The sequence below is a fragment of the Polypterus senegalus genome, chromosome 14 (assembly GCF_016835505.1).
Source record: "Polypterus senegalus isolate Bchr_013 chromosome 14, ASM1683550v1, whole genome shotgun sequence".
Classification (NCBI taxonomy): Eukaryota; Metazoa; Chordata; class Cladistia; order Polypteriformes; family Polypteridae; genus Polypterus; species Polypterus senegalus.
In genome coordinates this window covers 31,598,515-31,617,657 of record NC_053167.1, presented here as the reverse complement: position 1 = coordinate 31,617,657, position 19,143 = coordinate 31,598,515, and the positions used below count along the sequence as shown (strand labels likewise).

The following is a 19,143-nucleotide window of genomic DNA, read 5'->3' as shown; positions in this document are numbered from 1 at the left end:
TTGTTACCTTTTAAAAACATATTCTTAAATTGAAGAACACTTGCAGTTAACTTGGATTGGCATTCATGCTGAGACTAATTTCCTAATAACCAACTAACTAAATACTAACAACTCACAAGTTTTAAATTTTTATATTAGTGTTTATCTTTATTTGTACTGTTTGTTTGGTCAAAATGAATGATGATTTATCTGGTCAGTATATTTCAAGACTCTATACTTTCAGGGTATTTTGATTATGGATTATTTTTTGATCAATGACTGTATACAAGAAACCACTCTGTATTTCACAGTATATAATCTTGTGTATATTTAGATTTTATTTGTTCTCTTGAAAGAAGTTAGAAAATTAATAACGCGCCATTCTTCATATGATATAAATGTTTCTAACATGTTTATCAGGAAGATGATCCTCAAGTTTCATTATACAGGGTGTCCACAAAGTCTCTTTACAATTTCAAGATTTTATTATAAAAAACAAATGAATAGACATATCAGTGGAAATTATTACAAAATGAGGAATAGATATTGAAGTTTTCTTTTGCCTCAGGGAATTGGGCCTTCCCTTTTTATTCCGATTTTATTTCAACAAACCACAAAACACATTGTGTCTTTTCTTGAGGAGTAGCCATTTTTTTAGGGGTTTATTCAACAGCCTCTCTTTCATCAATAGAGTACCTGAATACACAAATGCAATGTGATTACAAACTTAGATAATGAGTGTGTACATAGGACAAATTTGATTAACATATCTCATCAATTGCCTTTTTAGTAATTTTTTGAAATTGTAAAGAGACTTTGTGGACACCCTGTATATTTTTTGTATTTAAGGAAGCTTTTTGTTTTAAGCTGAATATGCTTATAGAGTTAGTGACAATGCACCATGTAATGTATATGATTTAACACTTTATTTCAGATGCCTTGGAATCCAGATGTTGATCTTTGCTGGCACAAGTTGGTAGCGGATGCACCAGAAGAATGTGAACCAGAGTGGTGTGACTCTGAAGATCCTCTCTTTATTCTATATACCAGTGGCTCCACTGGAAAGCCCAAGGTAAGCCCTACTTAAAGTTTACTTTAATATGTTTCTGTCATAGAGTCAGTATTTATTTGATAAAAGTAATCCGGGGAAACACACTTCTAAACATAAAATTGTTTACTGTGATGAACAGCTATAACACAGAGATGGGTCACATATATTAAGTTCACTGCCACAACAGATTTGAAACAAAATCCTTACAATGATTCTAGCCAACTAAGTTACATAGGGGTCCTGGCAGCCAGATACCTCCATATGCTTTCTGCCAGTATAACGTTTATTAGCTAGGTGTAGAGTAATATACTGCCCTACTTTGCCCTTTTGTATTATTAATATGTAGCCTTTGTCAGAATGCCTCAAATCTCAGACTTACCACTGTTTATAAGGTATTATACCATATAACTTCTCCCCACCTTCCCTTCTACATCTATAACTTCAGGCAATTAGGTGTAGTAAAAGACAAGCAGGCGTTAAGTTATAATTTAAACAATGTACAGTATTATTGGTAATATTCATAAATAATAACAATATGCAAAGTTCATTTGAATATTGGCAAGTTTATAGATTTTTCTGTCCAACCCCTACAGCCAATAGGGCATCATGGTACTTAAAGGCTTCCGATACAAGCCAGTTCCAAACAGCCATACTTCAGACCAATGGGGTGATAGAACATCTTCACACCTGCCCCCAAAACTATATGTTAAGGTAAAGCTTGGCCGTTGGGCAGCCTGGCTTTCCTACGAGGGTTTGAGAGAGAAACTTTAGCAGAGAAACATTTGTTTCAAGCACTTCCCCCAACTGTGTCGTAAAATTTACTTTCCTACCTTAGTTTTGCCTAAGTTACAAATAAAGACACAAAATATTTATCAACTTGTATGCAAAATATCACATCACAACATTAGGAGTACCCAGGTGCTTCTATTCTAGATCTCCTTTCATCCTAGGAGTCCAACTCCAGTCTCAAGTGGTATGTGTAAGAGCACAACATTGTAGTAATTCACTAATTAGCATCAGTAGTTGAGTAGTAATAGTGAATTCCTTCTTGTTCGAGTTTGGTGCGCATTTATGAAGTGTGATTCCTTATAGGTCCATAGCCTTCTGTTAGCAAATGTGTGTGTGTCTGTTTTTTAACAAATTTGCAACCCTTGAAAATGTATAAATTCATGAGAAACATGCAAGTCAGATGTGTTGCATGTGGTAAGACAGTAGGTATATCTCTTTTTTTTTTTAAATTGCATAACCACAGAATAATTGTTGACAGATTTAAGCCTGTGTAATCGCACGAGATTAGTTAGGCAAACTAAATGAACTTGGTATGAGTGTGTGTTCATGTGTAAGTGTGCCTTGCAATTCGTCCCATCCAAAGTTGCTTCCTGCTTTTCAGTTAATGTTGTTGACTAATTTGTAATGTACTGTATAATGCAGAGTTAAGGGATTGATTACTTATGCTGTGACTGGATGGGACAGCTTCATTACCCAGAGGGTAAAAACTGTTTTCACTTTTGTTGTATTCCACCTACATTATATTTATGTGGTTTGTAACATTCTGAAATTATGATCAAATTTTTTAAGTTCTTTGGGATAATATATAAAGGAAAAATTACATTTTTTTAAATAAGTTTTTAACTTTATCTTTTCTAGGGTGTCCTGCACACCATTGGTGGGTATCTTCTATACACTGCTGCTACATTTAAATATGTGTTTGATTATCAGCCTGATGATGTGTACTGGTGCACTGCCGATATTGGCTGGATTACCGGACATTCTTATATCACTTATGGCCCTTTGGCTAATGGTGCAACTAGTGTGTTGGTGAGTATGATGGAACAGAAAGATTGGTGATGAAGCAAACTTCAGCAGTAAAGTAGAGCTTGCTACTGGTACCAACTTTGCTTCTTTGCACTGTGACTTCAAGTGGCAATTAGAAAGAATGAAAGACAAAATATTTTCTAAATGAGGATAGTTTGGGAAAGCTTTATTTTATTCATATGTGCCTGTTGGAGTTAAATAAAGAATTAAACTGACTGGTACTCATCTCTAAGTCAGTTTTTCACTAGTTTAATAAAAGATATTTTTCAGCAGAAAACATTTTGCTTTAAACAAAGTTCCATTTTACTTTTCATATTTCTTTGATTTGTTACCTCTCATTTAATCTATTAATCAAAAGATTCAATTAGGGTACAAGCCAGCACAAATGCAATATACCTATACATCATTTTAAACAGCTACACAACATACAAGATAGCACACAAAATCCGTGTGTTTTTCCTTGTACCAGTTTAAATGCCCTCTGATTCCCCACATGATTATTGTGAAAGCAGGTTGGCAGAGACCATTAAAGTTAGGAACAGGAAGGAGCCAACTGTCTCCTGCAGTGCAGATGGATGCACTGTTCTCTGGAACGTAAACATTCCACATTTTCACATGGAGAAAACTGGGATAATGTTTTTGAGAATTCTAATCAGCTCGCCTTCCTCAGGGTTCCTGAATGGGTTGCAAATCTATAATAAACATGCCACATGTACTGTATCTCTATCTCTTGATGCACAGGAATATGCAACTAATACAGGTAGGTTGCTCGTTTTGGGATTTGGAGAGCGCTTCTAAGTCAGTTCAATGGCCACTTTTCATCTGCTACCTGGATATTCAGAGAGACTTTTTAACCAGATGCCCACAGACTAAGATCTCTATAGATTTATTTTTCCACAATTGAATCTATATGGTTATCTATATCGGTTATATGCCCTGGCAAACCTTTTTAGTCGGCAAATATCTCAAAACAAAATGACACAAAACCATTATAATGGAGCAAAATGGAAGATGCTATGCGTATTTGCTTTGGCATGCCATTCTGTTTCACTTCAATACTTGATGGCTATATTATTTTTATGACATTTCTCAGAGTAGCAACAGAGAATTCACAACAGTCCAAATAAGGTGACTTTGAAATGAAAAATTTATATTCATATACACTAAACAAAAGGAAAAAAATACTATTATAAATAATATCAAACTACAGTAAAAACCTAGAACATTCTCTCCTCTGTGATTTCTTCTTGGGGAAGATTTGTTTCTTCTAAAGTGAATCATTTTTTTTTATATTTAAAAAATATCTAACCTGTTGTTGCACTTGAAAATGGAGGTGAATTGGCTGGGGCTGGGGACCAAACTTGAAAATAAAAGTCTTAAAACTAACCAAATATTATATATCCACTTTGAACTGGCAAATATTTTGATTTAGGAAAACTTGACTTTTGCATTTCTGAGGTATGTTCGTGACAACAAAGGAAATCTGGAGCCATTATGTTTTATCACAGATTCTTTTTACTCTTTACTTGAAGTAAAATATGCTTTCTGTTCACTTGCGTTTTCACAGTGGCTTTCGTGGGTACAGATTTGACATTTCCTATGCACACACCCCTAATATGCCAAATTTCTGTTGCCTTGCCATACCTTCAGGCTGCATGATATCCTACTTTTGTTTCTGCAATTCTATTTATTCATCAGTTATTTTATGCCATGATAACACTTCATACTCTGCTCAAAATTGTGCCAAGTGTCTTCTATAGTGGCAGAGTTGTCAGTGTTCCATGAAATCATCGTTGAGCATGCATGTATCGTTAAACCGTTGTGATTATTACTGAGTCAAATCATCAACTGGTGCCACATGAATACTCGGATGATATATTTGTGTATACCATGTGTGATCAGATAATCTTATTTATAAGCAATGCTGCTGCAAATACTAAATCACATACAGACACAGTGGTTAGTAACAGATTTGCACTCACATGGTTATTTTTTCTTAAACATTGGCATCATTTCTTTCTGTAACTGCTTAAGTGCATTCTTGGATGTACAGTACATCCAGAAAGTATTCACAGCGCATCACTTTTTCCACGTTTTCTTATGTTACAGCCTTATTCCAAAATGGATTAAATTCATTTTTTTCTTCAGAATTCTACACACAACACCCCATAATGACAATGTGAAAAAAGTTTACTTGAGATTTTTGCAAATATATTAAAAATAAAAAAATTGAGAAAGCACATGTACAGAAGTATTAACAGCCTTTGCCATGAAGCTCAAAATTGAGCTCAGGTGCTTCCTGTTTCCCCTGATCATCCTTGAGATGTTTCTGCAGCTTAATTGGAGTCCACCTGTGGTAAATTCAGTTAATTGGACATGATTTGGAAAGGCACACACGTGTCTATATATGGTCCCACAGTTGACAGTTCATGTCAGAGCACAAACCAAGCATGAAGTCAAAGGAATTGTCTGTAGACAAATTTCTGCTGCTTTGAAGGTCCCAATGAGCACAGTGGCCTCCATCATCCGTAAGTGGAAGAAGTTCAAAACCACCAGGACTCTTCCTAGAGCTGGCCGGCCATCTAAACTGAGCGATCGGGGGAGAAGGGCCTTAGTCAGGGAGGTGACCAAGAACCCGATGGTCCTCTGTGGAGAGAGGAGAACCTTCCAGAAGGACAACCATCTATGCAGCAATCCACCAATCAGGTCTGTATGGTAGAGTGGCCAGACGGAAGACACTCTTTAGTAAAAGGCACATGGCAGCCCACCTGGAGTTTCCCAAAAGGCACCTGAAGGACTCTCGGACCATAAGAAGCAAAATTCTCTGGTCTGATGAGACAAAGATTGAACTCTTTGGTGTGAATGCCAGGCGTCACGTTTGGAGGAAACCAGGCACCGCTCTTCACCAAGCCAATGCCATCCATACAGTGAAGCATGGTGGTGGCAGCATCATGCTGTGGGGATGTTTTTCAGTGGCAGGAACTGGGAGACTAGTCAGGATAAAGCGAAAGATGACTGCAGCAATGTACAGAGACATTCTGGATGAAAACCTGCTCCAGAGCGCTCTTGACCTCAGACTGGGGCGACGGTTCATCTTTCAGCAGGACAACGACTAAGCACACAGCCAAGATATCAAAGGAGTGGCTTCAGGACAACTCTGTGAATGTCCTTGAGGGGCCCAGCCAGAGCCCAGACTTGAATCCGATTGAACGTCTCTGGAGAGATCTTAAAATGGCTGTGCACCAACGCTTCCCATCCAACCTGATGGAGCCTGAGAGGTGCTGCAAAGAGGAATGGGCGAAACTGGCCAAGGATAGGTGTGTCAAGCTTGTGGCATCATATTCAAAAAGACTTGAGGCTGTAATTGCTGCCAAAGGTGCATCGACAAAGTATTGAGCAATGGCTGTGAATACTTATGTACATGTGATTTCTCAGTTTTTTTATTTTTAATAAATTTGCAAAAACCTCAAGTACACTTTTTTCAAGTTGTCATTATGGGGAGTTGTGTGTAGAATTCTGAGGAAAAAAATTAATTTAATACATTTTGGAATAAGGCTGTAACATAAGAAAATGTGGAAAAAGTGATGCGCTGTGAATACTTTCCGGGTGCACTGTATGTCAGCTTTGAGCACAGAAAACAGACTATTTATTTTTGCATTTTCATACATGTGTCTGTAAGCATTCCACCTTCTAGTATCATACTCTTAATCCACGGCTTGCTTCTTCCTCTCTGTACTTCTTTCTTCTTCATCTTTTTCCTGCATCTGTTAGGGGTTGCCACAGTGGACCATCTTCTTCCATATCTTCCTCTCTTCTGCATCTTGCTCTGTTACACCCATCACATGCATGTCCTCTCTCACCACATCCTTACTTCCTCCTTGCTAATCCGTTGCACTTCCTGGTTTACTATCTCCACATCATCCAACCTTCTCTCTCTCTCTCATTCTCTTCATTCATCAGCCTCTCAAAATACTCTTTCCATCTGCTCAACACACCCTCCTCACTTGTGAGTATGTTTCCATCTTTATCCTTTATCACCCTAACCTGCTGCTCATCTTTCCCAGCTTGGTCCCTCTGTCTAGCCAATCGGTACAGGTCCTTTTCTCCCTCCCTAATGTCCAGCCACTCGTACAACTCATCGTACGCCTTTTCTTTAGCCTTTGTCATCTCTCTCTTCACCTTGCAACTTATCTCTTTGTACTCTTGTTTACTTCCTGCATCTCTCTGACCATCCCACTTCTGCTTAGTCATCCTCTTCCTCTGTATACTCTCCTGTACTTCCTCATTTCACCACCATTTTATTTTTGCTCCTTCCTCTGTCCAGTTGTCACGCCAAGCACCCTTCTAGCTGTCACTCTTACTACTTCTGCTGTAGTTGTCAAGCTGTCTGGTAACTCTTCACTGCCACCCAGTTCCTGTCTTACCTCATTCCTAAACTCAACGTTGCAGTCTTCCTTTTTGAACTTCCACCGTTTGATCCTTTGCTCTGCCCTCCCTCTCCTCCTGTTCTTCTTGATCTCCAATGTCATCCTACAGACCACCATCCTATGCTACCTAACTGCACTTTCCCCTGCCACCACTTTGCAGACTTTAATCTCCTTCAGATTAATTCTTTTGCATAGGATATAATCTACCTGTGTGCATCTTCTTCCACTCTTACACGTCACCCTATGCTCCTCCCTTTTCTTAAATACGTATTCACCACATCCATGTCCATCCTTTTTGCAAAATCCACTGTCCTCTGTCCTTCTTCATTCCTCTTTTTGACACCACACCTCCTTATTTCCTCTGTTCCCTTCACCAACATGTCCATTGAAATCCATTCCAACCACCACTTTCTGTCCCTTGAGTACACTGTCCATCACCTCATCCAGCTCACTCCAGAAATCTTCTTTCTCATCCATCGAACACCCAACTTGCGGGGCATATGCACTGACAATATTCATCGTCACTCCTTCAGTTTCCAGCTTTATAGTCATTACTCTGACACTCTCTTCACCTCTAAAACACTCTTTACATACTGCTCCTTTAGAATAATCCCTACCCCATTTCTCCTCCCATCCACACCATGATCGAACAAGTTGAATCCAACTCCGATCCACCTGGACTTATTCTCCTTCCATTTACTCTCTTGCACGCACAATATATCAACCTTCCTTCTCTCCATCATATCGGCTAACTCTCTTCCCTTACCAGTCATACTGCCAACGTTTAAATTTCCTACTCTCACTTCCACTCTCTTTACCTTCCTCCTGTCTTTCTGCCTCCAGACACATCTCCCCCCTCTTCTTCTCCTTCTTCGGCCAACAGTAGCCCAATTTCCACCAGCATCATATTGGCTAAAGTACTGGTGACGGCTGTTGTTAACCTGGGTCTTGACCAATCCAGTATAGAAATTTGTATTGTTGTCCATGTATGATCTGGCAAAATTTTACACCGGGTGCCCTTCCTGACATAACCCTCCCCATTTATCCAGGCTTGTGACCGGTACGAAGAAACATACTGGTTTGTACATCCCCTGTGTCTGGGTTAGGCTGTTTGTTTATTACTTCAATTTATACGATAAACATTGTAATGACATTTCTGGTGATTTTATATAGTCAAATCTGTTACTCCTAATCTAACCTGAAACTCTAGGCTCCGCCCATCATACTTAAATGTGTTTTAATTGTGGAAATGGATTCCAAGTATATCAGCAGTCTTCACTGTAAGAATGTTCAGTTTGGTACATTGTGTTAATTTTGCTTTGAGTTAGTACTTGTTAGATGAGTGGTTATGTTTGCAGTAGGAATATAAAGCAATAATTGATATAATGTTCTATATTTAAAATACTGTTTATGTATCTATATATATTAAAGCCAAATATCACTGACTCACTCATCATGAAATCTCCTGAACCATGAGGACTTGGGACTTGAAATTTGGAATGTAGGTTACCCTTGGCCCATAGATGCTCGCAATGAAACGGTTTTAAAAATTTTGTGGTCCAAGCACGTTCTGTCTATATGTCTGTCCACTTTTCACGAGAGAATTACTGAACGGATTTAGATCTGTTTGTTTTCTAAATTTTGTTTGAACTTTCTGGTTGATTTTTGTGACTTCTCTCATCGCGCTAAGTACCATAGTTTGTTTGTTGTACCGATACATTTATGCAAATCCAAGAGAGTGTCTGTGGGCCAAGAGCAGGGGGGCTGGGCCTTCCTCATTCACTCGCCAGCCTCTGTTTGAGTTGGTGTACGTCTTGCCACATGTTGGAGTGCATCTTGCCTCCGCTTAGCTAGTGATACCTGTTTGTTCAGCAGACATTATCATCTACAGCTAGTATACAAATATGCATGTAAAATGTTAAGACATGAGGTATATTTACACCACTAACACTTTACTTTCACAATGAATTGTTAAACCTTCGTATGCAAATTAAATGCATGAATGGCGGTTCAGTTCTGAAGTAATGAGTGATTATATGAAAAGTAAAAAAAAATACTGTGATGTCTTTACTTCTCTTTCATTTTTAAAGCCACTTTTTTTTTGTTCAGATAGGCCAGATTTTTAAGATTAATTTTGGTCAGTCACAAAGCATCTTTGTGAGCTTGTAAACACTACAGTAAAATGCTACAAGCATTCTGAGCTAAAGTGTCCAGCTTTCTTTTTGAATTTAGTGTCTAGCTTTCTCTTTGAATTTATCAGTTTACGAACACTAAATGCTATATAAGTAGGCCTTCAAAAACTTGTGTACGTTGTCACATGAGAAGCAGATCACATTTGTTATATCGTGAGGTACGTGATTGTAATATGCTATTGCTTGCAAACTGCATATTTCATATTAAATACTTTCTTTTCTGTAACATTTCATAGGCCTAAATGAACCCAGATATTCAAAGTAGATATGAATAAATGGTTTTGTATAATAGATTTTGCAGCTCGCTGTCCCTGGAAATGAAGAAGCAATGCATTTGTTATTCAAGTATCAAATATATTAAGATATATTGTGAGGCCTGGGGTTCATATAGCTGCCCTAACCCAACACAGACAGGCAGAGACTCAACTGCAGCACACAACAAGCTTTTATTCTTCCGTGGAGAAACGCTTTTCTTTGCTTCTCAGAGCACAGCGCAGTACAGAGAACAATTCACAGTCCTTCTTTCCTTTCCAATCCATAGTCTTTCTGCCTTCACTCCTCTCTCATAAGGCTTGTCCTTCTTTTCCTGGCTCCTCAAATGGAGTGAGGCAGCTCCTTTTATTTTGCCTTGTGGGACTGCTCCAGGTGGCTTAGAATTATTCATTCCCAGATGTGATGGAAGTCCATTGTAGTGCTCTATGGACCCCAACAGGGCTATGCCAAACTCCAAGTCCAAGCGTGCCCTGCAGGAATTCGTGGTGCCACAGCTGACCAGGAGAGCTACCCTCTAGTGTCCCGAGGTTGGTAGTGCTTCTGAGATGCGCTCTCCTCCTTTCCTTCTTGCTGGCATCCCTGTCACAATATATATACATTTCTGCAAAGTTACTAATGGGTTTGGGAGATGGAGATCCCATTACATGTCCTCATTGACTCAAGTTCAGTCCTGAGAAACACCCCCAATGGTTATGAGATTTTATTCCAACCAACTTGAATAATAACCAATCAGTGCTTGGTTCTTAGTTTAAATTGATCTCACTCTTTAGTTAGCTGCCCTTTTTCACTCTTTAATTCTCAGAAATACTAAAATATTTAAAGTTTTGCCAAAACTTGAAATGTTTAAGTTTCTTTTCACATTTTCATTTTAATTTATTTGTTTCCAAATACCGACAACACCTATGCTAATGGGGAGCAATGACTTAAGTGCCATATTCACTTGTATGTTTATTTGTAAGAAACATTTGTTAATAGCAGTGACCTGTTCATTGCTAACCATCAGTATTTGGATGTAAAATTAATTGGGCAGGAAGAGGTAAACTAAAAAGAAAGTGGAAAAAGAAACATACATATTGAAAGCTAATGCAAGGGATACAAATATTAAATATGAAAATATTAATATACATATACAAATATTAATTTCTTTTAAATAAATATTTGAAAACCACATAACTAAATCAGGATGTCAATTAAAAGTGCGAACGACACACCGACTACAAAATTGTTTGGTATGAAATCCTGCAGCAATGGGGATCTCTTAGGACTAGACTTGAAAGCCAGGGCTTCACTTTTATTGATTTGTTTTTTTCCTGTTTTGCTTTCACTTCTAACATTTACACTATTTAAGTCAGAGTGTTCTATGAATCCCTTTCCTTTTCAAAGGAATTCTTACAAATAGCCTTTCTATGATTGCCCTATGCAATTAGAAATAAACCATAATAGGATTTTGTTTGAATATGCTATCTGATTTTTGTCTCTGTACATTTCAGATGCTGACAGTTTATAATATAGATATATTTTTGCAATTATTTTGTAAATGTAATGCAAAATATGCATTTGTTTGGTTCTACTACTATAATTGATCTGTTTATGACTCAAAAAAGAGTGTAAAGTTTAAATAAATGTTGGTACCATTCTGAAAGTTATGATTTTTCTTCCCCAGTTTGAAGGACTACCTACTTATCCTGATGTAAGCAGACTTTGGGAAATTGTAGACAAGTACAATGTCACAAAATTCTACACGGCTCCAACTGCAATTCGAATGCTAATGAAGTTTGGAGAGGAACCTGTTCAGCGGTAAGAGCTGTGATAGCAATCGGCTATTTCAAACCATATTTGCTTGTCCCCTGGAAAATTGGTCTTAGCCAGGTTCTTTTCCATCCCAGTCACCAGAACTACACCATTGAAATTTGCTGTAATCTGGAAAAATATTTGATGCACTGTGAATATATATTGTCAGAAATGGCTGGGGTGACCGCCAGGAGGACGCGGGGGCGACCACCCTGGTACCTTTGAGGGCCACGGGTACAGAGCTTTGAAGCTCAACTCTGTAGGGGCCCGTGGTCACTGCCAGTGGGCACCCCTATGCCTTATGCCTTTGGAGCCCTACGCCTCCGCACTTCCGCCACACACGGAGGTGCTGGGAGGAAGAGGAGCAGGAACATGTGGAGTTCTTCCAGGGATGCAGCTGGCACTTCTGCCACACTGGGGCGTGTCGGTGGAAGATTGCTGGGACACACTTGGAGCACATTATAAAAGGGGCCGCCTCCCTTCATATGAGGGCTGGAGTTGGGAGGTTGAGAGACAAGTTCTTGGTGGAGAGGCAAGGAGGCGGCCTGAAGAAGGAAAAGCATTATGTTGTGGCCAGGACTTTGGGGTTGTGTGGTACTGTAAATATGAGCAGTAAACATGTGTTGGGTGACGTGTCTGCCTGTCTGTGTCCGGGCCAGTCACCATAATATGTATCTATGTATATATATATATATATATATATATATATATATATATATATATATATATATAATATGTAAAATAAAAATGTACATTTTAGGTATACAAGAAAATCTTTAAAGATCCTGGGGACAGTAGGTGAACCCATCAACCCAGAGGCCTGGATGTGGTACTACAATGTAGTGGGTGAAAAACTGTGCCCTGTAGTGGATACTTTCTGGCAGACTGAAACTGTGAGTGAAAAAGCTGACTAGTAACATATAGCATTCTAAATTTTCTAAACAGAAAACATTTCAGCGGTTATAGCACTAATAGTTTTTATAGCACTAATTAAGTTTATAATAAAGAATTTCAGTAGTATTGTTCATTTTATTTCCCGCTATTCCACATAGCCATTAACATCAAGCTTAGTCAAAACCATTAGATATTATGTTAATAACTTTACATAGCCTTTTAGTGCCTCATGACTTACTAGATTGTCTGTGACAGTTCTAAACATATTTTCTTATTTTATATTTAGCCCAAAAAGATGCCTTACTTTTCAAGTGTAATGCTTCATGAGTATGGTGGTGGCCTTTGGGGGAAGAAGTACTGAAAAATCAGTGAAACTGCCTATATTAAACAGCATGAAACCTTAACTCCCTAACATTGTAATATTACTTGTTATAATAATTGTTGTATATTAAAGTATTGATTTATTGATTGATCACTGTAAATGATTCTTAGTAAAGAATTTTAAACAATTACAGTCCTATGAAAAATCAGGTATTGATTGGTTCTGAAATTTCAGACTTTATTGACTGTCATCCCACCTAAAGGAGCTACACTATTTAAAGCATCTACATCCATGTAATGAGATGATGCTAAAGAGGCTCTCTGTATTTTTAGGGTGGCCATGTAATGACTCCACTTCCTGCTGCAACAACTTTGAAACCAGGTTCAGCGGTGAGTTTCTTTTAATTAACAAGCATCTCTTCATCTTGCTAAAGTTAAACATTTTGAACTGTTTTCCTGTTGTGTTATGTAAAGTACCAAAACTCTGACCAGTAAATTATTTTTAAATTTGGAATTCTACTAACTCCTGTGTGAAGAGTAAAATCACAGACTTGCCAAAAAAAAAAAGTTCATATCAAAATAATAAATATTTGTGGAATGTATTTTTCATGCCAACTCTTGAACACAGTATTCGTAGCAGAGGCAAATTCCATTATACTGTAGGTTTGTTGTTTGGGGTCAAATGATTTCAGACTTTCATACAAAGTCATGGCACTGAATATGGTGGTAAAAACTTTTCAGGAGCATTTTAACTAAGTGGTTAAATTAACCTAATTCTTCACATAATAACTTTCTTATGTCAGTATTTCCATTCTCTTGCCTCCAGGAATATATGGGTGTGTTTAGAAAATTTCACATTTGGCCTCCCTCTTCTGTCTTTCCCTTTGGAGGACAAATGGTTTCCTTCTAGTGTGAAAAAACATCAGTTAAAACTAATGTTGATTTAATTGGCAGTGGTGAATAAAATAATTATCTATTATGCTGAAATGTTTTACAGACCTTTCCTTTCTTTGGAGTTATTCCTGCCATCCTGAATGAATCTGGAGAGGAGTTAGAAGGGGAAGCAGAAGGTTATCTGGTAATGTAATGTCTATTATATGATTATGTTTTACAGTATGTCTTTGAAGTATGCTGTTTTTTGGCAGATATTTGTAGTTCCTATAATGAGACTGTTCTTGCTGTCCTTGCATATACTGTAAGAATTCTTAAGTTTTCAATATATTTACATGTTTTAGGCATTCTTGAACATTCAGTGCATCTGGAAAGTATTGACAGCGCATCACTTTTTCCACATTTTATTATGTTACAGCCTTATTCCAAAATGGATTAAATTCATTTTTTCCTCAGAATTCTACACACAACACCCCATAATGACAATGTGAAAAAAGTTTACTTGATGTTTTTGCAAATTAATTAAAAATAAAAAAACTATTTTATTTTTAAGGTTGCATCTTTGCCTAATTAATGTCCTGGATGCATCATTTTTTTTCTGATGCAAAGAAATCACATTTCTGTCCTTACTATAACCTGAACCTTGGTTTCGGGTATGGATCATTTTTAGCTTTTAAATTATAAAGCTTGTTTGAAACTAACTATATATAGTTATATATAGTATATATAAACATAGGCATACTGTTTATGGCTATGTATGAGTATGGGTTTTATTGTTTCATGGTAACTTAATAGTTGCAGCTCTTATCTGATTATCAAAATGATCATGGGTGAAAAAATCAAATACCACTTGTTGGGTATGTATGGCACTAAAGAGAATCAGTTTCTTAAACTTTCTCACAGGTGTTTAAGCAGCCTTGGCCTGGAGTGATGAGAACAGTCTATGGAAATCATGAGAGGTTTGAGACCACATACTTCAAGAAATTCCCAGGTTATTATGTTACTGGAGATGGTAAGTTCATTCTGAAGATGGACATTGAAAAGGAATGCCACATGCAATTTGTCTGTGCTTTTTACCTATGATTAATATTACTTTTTAAAGTTTCATAGTATAAATTGATTGTCTAATTGTAGAGCGGTGCCTTTTGGAAATAATGAAGAAGGAGGAAATCATTTCAAACCTCTACTATTTCCTTCGTCTTTTCTTGTTTTCAGTCTGGCAAGTGAAGGTCACTTATCCAACTGAAATCTCCAATTTTCAAGGAGTTTAGTTGGGTTTCTTTTACCAGGTGTCCTTGTATTGTTTAAGTTCTGAGCTCATTTCATTTAGTCACCCCATTCCCCAGTGCTCATAAACTTTATAAACAGTAGACTGACTGGTAAACCAAAACGTTGCTTCTGCTTTACCGCTGCCCTCCAGTAAGATGTTACCATTGCCTATAAACAAGATCCATTGTTTTTGTGGTTCAACTCTTCTGTGTGAGGCAGCTGCCATACATTCAGACCTTAATATGTAAGTGGACTCTTACAAGCCACGTCAAACTTAGCTTTAAGATGCTTTAGATCAACAGACATAGGATAAGAGTGCATAATCTGCAAATAGCAAATTTGTATCCAAAAATTGATAGTGTCTGAATCCTGGCTACACTTATGTATGCACAAAAAACAAACCAGTCATGCTGGGCAGTGTCCCATGTTTATTTTAAATAGATTTGACTTATCAAGGCAGCACGGTGACTCAGTGGTAGCGCTGCTGCCTCACAGTAAGGAGACCTGGGTTCGCTTCCCAGGTCCTCCCTTTGTGGAATTTGCATATTCTCCCCATGTCTGCGAGTGTTTGCCTCCGGGTGCTCTGGTTTCCTCCCACAGTCCAGAGACATGCAGGTTAGGTGCATTGGCGATCCTAAATTGTCCCTAGTGTGTGCTTGGTGTGTGTGTGCCCGGTGTGTGTGTGCCCTGAGGTGAGCTGGCGCCCTGCCCAGGGTTTGTTCCTGCCTTGCGCCCTGTGCTGGCAGGGATTGGCTCCAGCACAGCCCCATGACCCTGTGCTAGGATATAGCGGGTTGGACACTGACTAACTAATTTATAAAGTATGCAAACTCTGTTCACTCTCTGCAAATACAAGGAATGAATAGCAAACAGTAGCACCAACAAAATACTAAAATATGAAATGCATTTTCACAAGGTTTCTCAATGTCTAAAAAATGTGTAGACAGGACTGTCACATTTCCATAATTCATAAAATGTCTGACAAAAGAAGGCTCACTGCATCTCAACCAGAGCAAAATTCACATTGCTTTCCTTTAACTGGGGTTCTGTAGTCTCCATTAATGCAATAAACCCAAAATACTACCAATGTGGGTGATTATTAGACACCAAGGACCTTAAAATTGCAACACAGTAATGCTTTGATAATATTACGAGAATACACATTGAAAAGCTACTGGATGTTAGGGTGTTTGGTCTCTTCACAACATATTCTTATGCACTATTTCATTATTTTACTTCCATAAGATGAATTTGTTTCTTTGTGTAATGTAACAATGACTGTTACTGGACCAATTTGTCAATCCGGAAAACCTCTTCATCTTCTTTTGCTTCAATAGGTAATGGCTTAGCAGACACTGTCTCAGCTAGGTTCTCTTGCCGTACAAATTAATATATTATAATAAAATACATATTTATATTTATAATTTGACTAACATTATTTTATACAATAGGTGTTTGGATCTTTAAACATCAAGGGTGCCTTGACTGATGCAGGAACGTTTTATTAGTTTAGACTTGTTATATTACACGTTCGACTCTTTCTTCAATGACAAAACCAATATACAGTATTTATGCCAGATTTATTGGATTTTTTCCCCTTTTGTCCAGTTATTCTAAGTTTTTTGATAAAATATACAGATCACATTAAAAAAATACCTTTTATTTATCTTTTACTTATCAGAAATCTATTATCTGCCAAAAATACTGTCTTAGGTATTTTCTATATCTACCTTGAACATTTATCTACTTTTATTTATTGGTAGGCTTATTATAATGGTGCCAATACCAGATAAAGAAATCTGCACATTATCAAAACAAAGACTAATAAACATACAAAACCTATAGCACCCAAAATTGCCTAGTACTCTGCAGTAACCTTGGACACAAACTAATTTCCTTTTTTATTTTGAATATATTTTTCAGTCTGTATTTCCTGTGGTGGGTATAAAATGTTTGTACTTTTTGTTTATTAGGATGCAAGAGAGATAAAGATGGTTACTACTGGATCACAGGGAGAATTGATGACATGCTAAACGTATCAGGTAAGAAGAAACTGGTGTTTCCTTAGGGTTTACTGAAAATGCTATTTCATATAAATAAGAGAGTAAAGAGATATTTAGCTGCAAAATAATGCAGCCATAGACATTTTCATTATTTGCTATAAGTATAATTTTGTTTTTAATAATGGAAAGTTTTTTCATCAAGAAATAATTTATATTTTATCTATCATTCTCATCCATTTGAATATTGTTTCTGCCCCCATTCTTGATTATAATTTATATTTTTGTAATCTGTTATTTCTAAGATTACATATATAATTTCTATAATTTCTGTTTTTTATTTTAAAGTTTTTGCATTTTTATGGTGCTGTGAGATTAGGGTGAGCAGTACGGCTATAAATTCATAGTATTGTTTAACTAAAATTCCTAATGGTTTCAGTAGGTAATTGTATAGTGTATTTGTATACACATTTTCTGACTGAAACTTACTTTTAACAAATAAAAATGTATTGGTGATAAATAATTAATGCTCATCAAACGATTTCATTGCATGTATTTACCTCTCTTGAACCTATTGGAATGCAGCTTACCTCTTATTCTTCACTCACACCACACGCACCAGGCAAACACGGCACAAGACATGACTTCTCATTTGCATCAATTCAGCAATTATGTTGAAGTGCACAGCGTCTGGGTAATATTGTTAATGAATGAGACTCACTTGTTAAATGCAGTTCACATACAAGTCCATACACAACAATGTTAGATTTAAGATAGAAATATATAGAAAGAAAATCGCATTTCTCATTTCTTTTCACATTCACCTTTTGTGTTTTATTTTTAAATGTGTGTGGAATTTGTCGCTGATTTTTAGTATACAGGTAAAAATGATTTTCTCAAAATCTATGCCAAAATAAGAATTTCATCCAGTATACCTGATCAACCAGTATATCTCCTGCTACTATTCTAAGATGATTTATTGTGAAGACCACGGTTTAAAGATAAATTGCATTGGCTCAGTCATTATGAAATAGAATTAATTTTCCATCCACTCTGCTTGGAGAAATTTACAGTGACCAACCATTAGACATTAAACATGCCAAACCCACTCTATGGCCAATGATGAACTTCAATTTATCCTAACTTTCTAACATTTCATAGGTATAACTCTAGGTCTTCCCCATGAAGACAATGCTGTGGTGCACTTCCTCTGGTTGATTTCCAGGGGGAATCCTAACTGAATCTTTAACACTAGAATCCCGGACGCCTATGAAAAAAATCATAATCCCGGGCCACCTTGAATTTCTTCGCACCTCTTTATCAGTTTCTTATTTTTGCAAATGTGTCAGTCAGCGCAAGCAGTCTGCTATACACCGGTTGTTACAGACTCAAATCAAATGTATGTTTTTATTTTGTAATAGTACCAATAAGAGCAGCTCACTACTCGAGACGGTAAATGCAGGAAAGCCCCAAAATCGAACCTGCAACCTCTTGATTATAAGACAGCGTCTCCTACTGCTGCACCAGCCAAGCAGACGTGTCAGTGCACTTGCTTTGTTATACCTGTACGCCGCATTAAAGTGTTTATTTGATATTTGGACTTCAGTCTTCACTCGTTATACACCTCACGTTGGCATTTCGACAATTATTAGTAGAACATGAAAAATATTTCTGTTTTAGTTATGTGTCCAACATTTCTTGCCTTGCATTTCCTGTCATCTTACATTTACCCAGATCATTGTAGACACAGAAAACACATAACATGCATGTGTTCCAAATAATGATATATATTTACCCTATACAACTCCAGGCACCTCGCATCCAGATAAAGAGACTTGAGCTGGGAGAACTTCAGCTATGTTGGTGTTGGGGATGGGATAGCAGGCTGCTTGTGCCGATTGAGACATTTGCAAAACAAAGATGTTGATGAGGAGATGACAAGGGAATTTAAGGTGGCCCGGAATTATATTTTTTTCGTAGGCTTCAGGGATTCTAGTGTTAAACCTCTTCAATGGTTCCTCTTGATTCCAAGAGACAGAAGTTAATTCTCCTAGTCCTTTAGTATTGCGAGGACCCTCATTCTGTAATGCCACGTGAGCTCTGAAACCTCAGCTTGGCTACTTGTTCTTAAATTTTTAAAAAAGGCCACTACTTAGAGGTCATGTCCACTGGTGACGACAGTGACTTAAGACAGGCTTGCCAACTGAAACCTATTTTTAAGGACTGCTTTACCAGTATAC

The 19,143-nt window shown here is 37.3% G+C and overlaps 1 protein-coding gene across 4 annotated transcripts in view; it reads left to right on the top strand.

Annotated features, from left to right (window-relative positions):
• Positions 1-19,143, top strand: part of acss2 (acyl-CoA synthetase short chain family member 2) — a 117,318-nt gene that overhangs the window by 81,012 nt on the left and 17,163 nt on the right. For all 4 annotated transcript variants that reach the window (XM_039735991.1, XM_039735993.1, XM_039735990.1 and 1 more), the window contains 8 exons: positions 914-1,051; positions 2,678-2,848; positions 11,401-11,534; positions 12,289-12,421; positions 13,077-13,133; positions 13,741-13,821; positions 14,538-14,646; positions 16,877-16,945. In XM_039735991.1, the coding sequence (XP_039591925.1) occupies positions 914-1,051; positions 2,678-2,848; positions 11,401-11,534; positions 12,289-12,421; positions 13,077-13,133; positions 13,741-13,821; positions 14,538-14,646; positions 16,877-16,945 (892 nt within the window). The remainder of the gene's footprint in view (positions 1-913; positions 1,052-2,677; positions 2,849-11,400; positions 11,535-12,288; positions 12,422-13,076; positions 13,134-13,740; positions 13,822-14,537; positions 14,647-16,876; positions 16,946-19,143) is intronic.